This window comes from Budorcas taxicolor, unplaced genomic scaffold (assembly GCF_023091745.1).
Source record: "Budorcas taxicolor isolate Tak-1 unplaced genomic scaffold, Takin1.1 scaffold315, whole genome shotgun sequence".
NCBI lineage: Eukaryota > Metazoa > Chordata > Mammalia > Artiodactyla > Bovidae > Budorcas > Budorcas taxicolor.
Genome location: NW_026292055.1, coordinates 128,657 through 137,352, shown reverse-complemented (window position 1 = coordinate 137,352; position 8,696 = coordinate 128,657). Strand labels below are relative to the sequence as shown.

Below are 8,696 nucleotides of genomic sequence, written 5' to 3'. Positions count from 1 at the left end.
AGCTCCCAAGACAATAATTTTTGTTTCCCTTGGCTTTCCAGCCCTATCTTGGCCTTCCTTCCTTTAGGCAATGAAGGACAAAGTCTATTTTTAAAAGGAGGAAGGAGGGAGGTGGGAGGGGGGTTCATGTTTGGGAACGCATGTATACCCGTGGTGGATTCATGTCAATGTATGGCAAAACCAATACAGTATTGTAAAGTAAAATAAAGTAAAAATAAAAAAAGAGGAAGGACTAGGAATATACAGGAGGGTGTCCTTTTTTTTTTTTTTTCCAAAAAATGTATTGAAATTAAATGTGCATCTAGTGAAGTTGCATTGTCTATACTTGGTGGGGCTGTGGGGGAGCACAGCCCAGCAGATGCCAACTGAGCCTCCTTTCTAAAACAGCTTCTCTAATTTGACTGTGTCTGTAGACCCTCTTGGTCAAGTGCAGATTCTGACTCAGTAGGTCAAAGGCAAAGCTCAAAAACAGGAATTTCTAACTTGAAATCTCTAACAATCTGATGCCCACAGAGCACCAATGGTGCACCAGGGACCACAGTTTGAGAGCCTTTCACCTTCATGCCTTGGAGAAGGAAGTGGCAACCCACTCCAGTGTTCTTGCCTGGAGAACCCCAGGGACGGGGGAGCCTCGTGGGCTGCCATCTATGGGGTCGCACAGAGTCAGACACAACTGAAGCGACTTAGCAGCAGCAGAGCAGAGAATGAATGAACTGTGGGGGTGGGACTGCATTCCAGGCAGAAGGTGAGTAGAGAGCTGCCCATGACTCCCAACCAGGGGACCAGAGAAGAAGACAGGGCTGGAGAGGGAGGGCCCATTGATGAGCTTGACAAGTGGTGGGAAGCAGGTCACGTTACAAGAACAGATGCCCTCTGGATGGGGAAGTTGGGTGGGTGTATTCTTCCTTCAGGGAGACACTTTGCATGTTAAACCTAAAAAATACTCTTCACTCCAGAAATACGTACTCTCCCAATTCTGGGAATATGCAGTCCTGTTTCTCCATTTCTGATAAAAGACCTAGTTACAAGAAAGTTTTCCCTCTTAACAGTAATAAACAGCAACCGACACTTGACCTCTGTGGGGGGTGATGAGGGGAGGGTAAGGACATGCTCACACCCACTGGCCCGAGAGGGGGCGCCTCTGCTCAGCTCCAGCTGTAGGTTGCTGCACGGGAACACGGACTCAGGGTTGCCAAAAGAAGCCAGAAATCCCAATTTGCTTGTGTGGAACATCCCAACTTTAAAATCTTGAGTTCAGTTCTGTTCCAGAAAAATCTTGAGTACTAACTCAAAAATGTTTCCAACACTGTGAGTGCTAAACCGTTCAAGTCTGCAAGGCAAGTCCGGCCACTGGGTGTCTCGTTTGTGACCTCTCATTTGTGACCGCTCGTTTGTGTCTCTAGCTTGTTTGTGACTAGCTCATTTGTGAGCTAGGGGTTGGAGAGACCAGGGCTGCTTTCCAAGAGTCTGAGTGCAGCAGTGTCAGCGATGGACTAAAGCAAGGGAGAGCCTGGAGGCTGACGGGCCCCCTAGGAGGCTCTTGCTCGCCTTGGCCAGAGAGAATGGATATGCAGAAACCCCAAGGCAGCAGGCACATTGGAGAGCAATGCTGACTTGCTGAATGATGGACTTTGAGGATGAAGGGGAGGAGCTATCTGGACTGACCCCACAGGTTTCCAGCATGGGTGATGGGGTGACTGGTAGTGACATTCACTGGGATAACAAATACAGAAGCAGAGCCTGTATTAAGGGAAGTTTCTGTATAAGCGAAATCCAGGTGTCTGTGGATCCATCAGCAAGCCACAGGAATATAGTTTGAAGTCAGAGCAGATGTGAAGATGACTCAGCTTTCTAGAACCCAAATCTGGTCAAATCTGCTTAAAATCCTCTAATGGCTTCCCTTGTTTAAACAGACTCCTCCTCATGGTAAACAAAGCCCTGGGCAACCAGCCCCTTCCGGCCTCTTTGTACCACACCCCAACATGAACACCATTTCCCCTGCCTGCTGAACAACTCAGAGTCCCAGCAATAAGCCATAACTTTGTTCTTGCTAGTCCTGGGGCCTGCACAGCTCTTCCACCCCATCCCCCATACATTCAGAAAATTCCTACCCCTTTCAGTCTGTTCTGAAGTCTTCGCTGACCCTGTCAAGCAGAAAAGGTCACCCCTTTCTTTGTGCCACCCCTGAACTCTGCTTGTCCTGCTCTTCCTGCCCCATCACTCCCTGCTCTGGACATCTGCCTGTCTGTAAATTCTTTGGAGGCAGAGACCACTTCTGACTTCACCACTTCTTAGCGCAGGTCCATTGTATAGTGTGTGTGTGTGTGTGTGTGTGTGTGCGCGCGCGCGCGCGCGCGCACTCAGTCATGTCCAACTTTGCAACTCCATGGACTGCAGCATGCCAGGCTTCCCTGTCCTGCAGTATCTCCCAGAGTTTGCTCAAACTCATGTCCATTGAGTCAGTGATGTTATCTAACGGTCTCATCCTCTACCGCCCCCTTCTCCTGTTGCCCTCAATCTTTCCCAGCATCAGGGTCTTTCCTGCTGAGTCGGCTCTTCGCATCAGGTGCCCAAAATATTGGAACTTATGGGGTTGCAAAGAGTTGGACACAACTGAGCAACTGAGTAACAACAAAGTGGTAAAGAATCTGCCTGCCAGTGCAGGAGACACAAGAGACACAGGTTCAATTCCTGGGTTCGAAAGATCCCGTAGAGTAGGGAGTGGCGCCCCACTCCAGTATTCTTGCCTGGAAAATTCCGTGGACAGTCAGACACAGCAGAGCACACACACGCACCCTGTATAGTGTGTGTGTGTGCTCCGTCGTGTCTGACTCTGTGGCCCCATGGACTATAGCCTGCCAGGCTCCTCTGTATGTAGGATTCTCCACACAAGAATACTAGAATGGGTTGCCATTCCCTTCTCCAGGAGATCTTATAGTAGGTACTCACCAGATGTTCAATGGTGAGTAAGTACCCCTTCTCCAGGAGGTAAGCTGCTAGTCTAGAGGAAGATGCTTCTCGTTTTTCCAGGGACCCTCCAGCCCCTTCTCTCCTTTGGGCCCAAGAACAGCACAAGGCCCCCAGGAGCTGACCTTGCCTTTCCTCTTTCTTTGCAGCTGGGGCATGGCCGTCAATGTGTACTCCACATCTGTGACCAGTGAAAATCTGAGTCGCCATGATATGCTTGCATGGGTCAACGACTCCCTGCACCTCAACTATACCAAGATAGAACAGCTCTGCTCAGGTTGGAGGCTGGGAACGGGGAAGGGGGGCTACGGAGGGGAGGGCAGCGAAGGCGGGAGGCAGAACAGCCTCAGTGGACATTGAGGATTAAGGAGACCTGCAGAGCCCTCAACTAGCCAAGGTTCTGGAGTTGAAGGAAGGAAATGGGGGTCTCCATGTGGTGGAAAAGGTCCAAAGCAAAGAGCAGCAGAAGTACAGTGCAGGGCTGCAGGAGAGGCAAGCAGTGAACCTGAGATCACCGGCACCAGGTCCAGCCCAGCCACTCAGGAGGTCCCGGTCTCAGCTCTTCCTGTAGTGCAACCCTGGGCAAGTCAGCACCCCTCTCTAGGTCTCAGTTTTGCGGTCCATAAATGGAGATGACATCAGCTGTGTAAGTAGGGTTGCTGTTAGGACTGAATGCCATACATGCAGTGTTTGATATGGTGTGTGCATGCTAAGTCGATTCAGTCATGTCCTACTCTTTGCAACCCTGTGGACTGTAGCCCACCAGGCTCCTCTGTCCATGGGGTTTGAGTGGGTTGCCATGCCCTCTTCCAGTAGATCTATCCAACCCAGGGATCAAACCTGCATCTCCTGCACTGCAGGCGGATTCCTTAACCCCTGAACCACCAGGGGAAGCCCATGTTTGATATGGTGCTGGTACCTCATTGTATCATTATATAGTCATTGCTCCCATTCTTGGGAATTCTGGTTGTGCCTATCCTGCAAGTATTGTAGAAAGAAATGGCAACCCACTCCAGTCTTCTTGCCTGGAGAATTCCATGAACAGAGGAGCCTGGCAGGCTGCAGTCCATGGAGTCACAGAGAGTTGGACATGACTGAGTGACTTTCACTTCACTATTGTGCAAGTATGACTGGCCCTGGCCCCAAAGAAAGAGAAGAGGAGATGGGGAGGTTTGGGGGAGTAGCCCCAGTGGGCCCAGGAAAGTGGAAGCAAGCTGCCCATGTTGCTCCGCAGGGGCAGCCTACTGCCAGTTCATGGACATGCTCTTCCCTGGCTGCGTGCACTTGAGGAAGGTGAAGTTCCAGGCCAAGCTAGAGCACGAATACATCCATAACTTCAAGGTGCTGCAAGCAGCTTTCAAGAAGATGGGTGTTGACAAAGTAGGTGCCTGTGCTCTGAGGGTCCCCCGAGGAGCTCTGTGACCCCAGGGAAGAAGATGGCCCGCAGCAGGGGCCGCTGGGGTTCTTCCAGCTCTGATGCCACTTTCCACCCACTGCCTCTCCAGGGGGAGTGCTTCCCCAGCTCAAGGCTCAGTGGAAAACCCCACAACATTTGACACCCCATCCTGACCGCATTCCCATCCCTTCCTCCTCTCTGGATCCTACACTTGAGCCTCTCGGTGTACTGCTTCTGTAAAGTTCCTCCTCTGTAGGGCCCAAGAAGTCTCTTGGCTCACTGCTGCCTCGATGGCCCAGGACCCCGGTTCCAGCAACCCCCACCCCACGTGCAGGGAGCAGCACCAAGGGACATCTCCCCACGTACTTCCTCCTGTGTCTGGAGGAAAGGGCTGTCTCTGGACCCTGGGCGGGGGGCTCTGGAGCCTACACATTGGCTCTGTCGGCACGGGAGGGGGGCAGCCCCGGAGAAGGTGGGGCCACTGCAGCCCCAGGGCTGGCCTTCCTGACAGCAGCAGCCCTCCCTCAAAGGACGGCAGCTGTGCAGCAGCCGGAGGTTAAAGTTCTCTGCTTCTGTGGTCTATTTCAGATCATTCCTGTAGAGAAATTAGTGAAAGGAAAATTCCAAGATAATTTTGAGTTTATTCAGTGGTTTAAGAAATTCTTTGACGCAAACTATGATGGAAAGGATTACAACCCTCTGCTGGCGCGGCAGGGCCAGGACGTAGCACCACCTCCTAACCCAGGTGATCAGATCTTCAACAAATCCAAGAAACTCATTGGCACAGCAGGTAATGTGCCCGAGCTGGGGAGAGGGTGTGGGGGGCCGGGCCGGCGGGGCTCTACAGCCAGGACCGCCCCCTGGGCCACCGGCCCGCCCGGCCCCCGCCAGCCTAAAGGAGACTGTTATCACGGAGTTCAGATGACGCCGCCTGCTGCCCACTTAGACCAGGGGGAGTCACAGTGGGAGGAGAGCCCCTGGAGCCCGCTCAGGTGGCTGCTGGTGGTGGGAGACCCAAGCCACTTCTTCCTGCCGCCCAAGCTAACTCGCTGACCTTGAGGTGATGGGGCAGCCCATGGCACAGTTCCTGTGTCCAGGTCATCTCGGCCAAGGACCTGGGGCTGGCACAAAGGACTCCTTCTGCCCTCTGCCCACCTGATTCCCCGGGGATGGGAGTTTGCCCAGCTGGACCAAATCTTCCCACGTTTCCAGAATCTCACAGCCCCAAGTCCTCAAGAGACAATCTCTGGAAATGAGGCTTTGTCTGGGTTCTAGAAGAGAAGGGGGAAAAGCAACAGGGCCTCAGGGAGACAAGAGGATTGGCCAGGGAAGAGGAGCAGCCCACCCGCGTCTGAACCCGTCATAGCAGAGCGGCTCCTCTGTGTGCGCTGCTGCCCCCTGGGCCTGCCCCCACTCTCCTGCTTGCTTCGCATTAGAGGCTCTGTCCTGGGAGCTGCCTTTAGCTGGAAAATAAGTGGCCAAAGCATGACGGTGTGCGGGAGAGGAGCTGGGATGCCCGAATCAGGCCCAGCAGAGGGCACCAAGCCCATCCTGAGGCCCGGGCAACCCACGGGGGCAGGGGAAGGTTTCTGTGGTCTCCTGCAGTCTTGAGACTCTGAAGTCACCCCCAAAGAGGGTGGCTGTGGGCTGGGGCTTCTGTTAGGAAAGACCCAGCAAGAGCCAGACTTGAGGACCTGTGCCCGCTGCTTTTCCTCAAGCCCCAGCTGTCAGTACAGGAGGGCCCTCACCCCTCCAGCCCCACTCCCCAAATTCGCTGTCCCAGTTCCCCTCCCTCCCCACACCTTACACTTTCTTCAGCTCCCTGTCATCCCTGCTGTCCCAGGCTTGCCAGAGGGCTGCCCAGCTGCTGTGGTGTCGCGTGTGGCCGTGGCTTGAGGCCTAGATGTAGAGTGGGAGAGGAGGGGAGGGCGAGAGTGCCTGCCTTTCGCATGGGCCTGCCCCGCCATCACACCAGGCTGTCTCATGCCACGTCTGTGGGCTGTGGGTTCATGCAGCCCCATCTGACTTTCCTCCTCTGGACAGTTCCACAGAGGACGTCCCCCACAGGCCCCAAAAATATGCAGACCTCCGGCCGGCTGAGCAACGTGGCTCCCCCCTGTATCCTCCGGAAGAATCCTCCGTCAGCCCGAAACGGTGGCCACGAGACTGATGCCCAGATTCTTGAGCTCAACCAGCAGGTGAATGGCGTGTGCATGGGCAGCTGAGAAAGCCAGGCCCCTGGGGCGTCAGGGTGGGAAGGGAGGCTGGCGCCGGGGTCTCTGCTTGTACACCACTTTCTCCCCCACCCGAGCAGCTACTGGATTTGAAGCTAACGGTGGATGGGCTGGAGAAGGAGCGTGACTTCTACTTCAGCAAACTTCGAGACATTGAGCTCATCTGCCAGGAACACGAAAGTGAGAACAGCCCCGTCATCTCGGGCATCATTGGCATCCTCTACGCCACGGAGGTGAGTCCTGTTGGGCACCTGATGGGCCTCTCCCATTCCCACCAGTGGGCCAGTGAGGGCAGCCGGCTGAAGGCACCAGCCCAAGGTCCTACAGAGCATGTGCAGTGGCAGGGGGCCAGAACCCAGGCCGGCTCCGAGCCACCTGCAGGAGTCCGCAGCTTTGGCCTGCCTGCCTGGCTCAGCATCTCTCTCCCTTCCACCCTCCAGGAAGGATTTGCACCCCCTGAGGACGATGAGATTGAGGAACACCAACAGGAAGACCAGGACGAGTACTGAGGGCGGCCCCAGCCCTGGCTGACTGCACGGCTTCCGTGCCTCCCCACCCTGCTCCCACCCCTACATTATAATCCTTTCCTGACAGCCAGTCGGCCGGTGCTTTGTGTCAGTGCCGCGGCATTGGGGAGCCTGGCAAGCAGGGCTTAGGGGGATGGGGCAGGTGAGCAGGCAGAGGCCCCTCTTCCTGTGGCACAGGCCCAGTGCGCAGGACCCCTGCCCACTCCCCACCCCTATTTATTTCCGTTGTCTCTATGCTGTGTCGGCCAACACTCCCCCAGGGTGCCGTGGCCACCCGCCCAGCCAGCCACCCGCTCCCCTGACAGCCAGCAGCTGTATATTTGACAAAGTCATTGGTATATTTTTACTTACTGGATTTTCCTTGCACTTTACCTGTTCTTTTCCCAGGGCTGGCAGCACGGGCTCCGGGGCAGCATGCCTGGCTTGGCTTCCCTTCCCCCGTTGCCAGGGCCGTGACTGGACTCACCGATTCTTATTTATTTTGTCTTTTGACTTCCCAGTAGTTGAGGGAAAGGCTGATGTCAGGAGAGGGATGGGGGACTGAGGGGGTGCAGTACCTAAGGCCCTGGTGGTCAGGGAGAGGGAGGGGAGCATGTGAGGGATGAAAACAACCTCCTGGCACCAGGCTCGCCCACCCTTAGCCCCCAGCACCACAGCCCGGCACTGCCCTGAGGCTCCCAGCCACTCCCCTGCAGCTTGGTTCATACCACACAGACTCTGCCCGGACCTCCTGTACGTCTGCCTTTTCTCTGCCCGCCTCCCCAACCCCAGCCCTTCAGGCCACCCAGCCTGCATATGTGTTCACTTTTATTTAAATAAACTTGTGTGGTAAAAGTCCATACTATGTCTCCCTCGACTGAGCCACAGCCTGGGTCTCAGCGCTTTTCTCTGAGCGACCCCCTCCCTGGAGGTGATAGCCATGGGGCACAGCACCACTGCCATCCTCCCCTAGGCCCAGAAAGCTTCACTGGCTTGACCCAGCCCCCATCTCCCAATGCTGGTACCAGGGCTTTAAGGGAAGGCACAGAGACCCAAACTCCCGTTGCCCGAAGAGGAACAGAATTCAAGACCATGGCTGTGATAATGGGCAACCCAGTCAAGCAGCTGTCGGGTGGCAGGGGGCCGTGGCTGAGAGGTGCCTTGTTTCTGTCCCTTTGGGCCAGTATGACCACGTACTGTCCACCACCCTTGTCAAAGTCCACACACCCAATGTCAGTGATCCATATGGGGACAAGGGCTCACGTGACAGAGCTGAGTGGGTTACAAAGAGCAAGGGCTGTAAGCACTGAAGCCCAGGAGGAAAGCAATGTCCAAGGGGCTGCTTCCACAGAACAGGCTCTCATGGGAGCCGGGAGCTAGAAACTCTGTCCCATCATATTTGCACAGCCCTGCATTCCTGGTGTGTGCCGGCCAAGGGCCATGATAACCAGTGTCCTGAAGGTTCAACAGGGACCAAGGGCACTTAGCTGAATGTGGGTACTAGACCCGTTTAAACAGAGTCTTGATTGCCCTTTAGAACAGCCCCTTATTTACTGAGGAAAGGACTGAGACCTACATGTGACATGATTTGCT

General features: G+C 55.0%; 1 protein-coding gene across 1 annotated transcript; it reads left to right on the top strand.

Annotated features, from left to right (window-relative positions):
• Window positions 1-3,098: 3,098 nt before the first annotated feature.
• LOC128071269 (microtubule-associated protein RP/EB family member 3) lies at window positions 3,099-7,963 on the top strand. Its single transcript, XM_052664160.1, has 6 exons — window positions 3,099-3,244; window positions 4,202-4,347; window positions 4,952-5,153; window positions 6,407-6,561; window positions 6,678-6,830; window positions 7,038-7,963. Exons 1-6 carry the CDS (start codon window positions 3,124-3,126, stop codon window positions 7,104-7,106), a joined length of 846 nt encoding a protein of 281 aa, XP_052520120.1. The 5' UTR covers window positions 3,099-3,123; the 3' UTR covers window positions 7,107-7,963.
• Window positions 7,964-8,696: the final 733 nt, after the last annotated feature.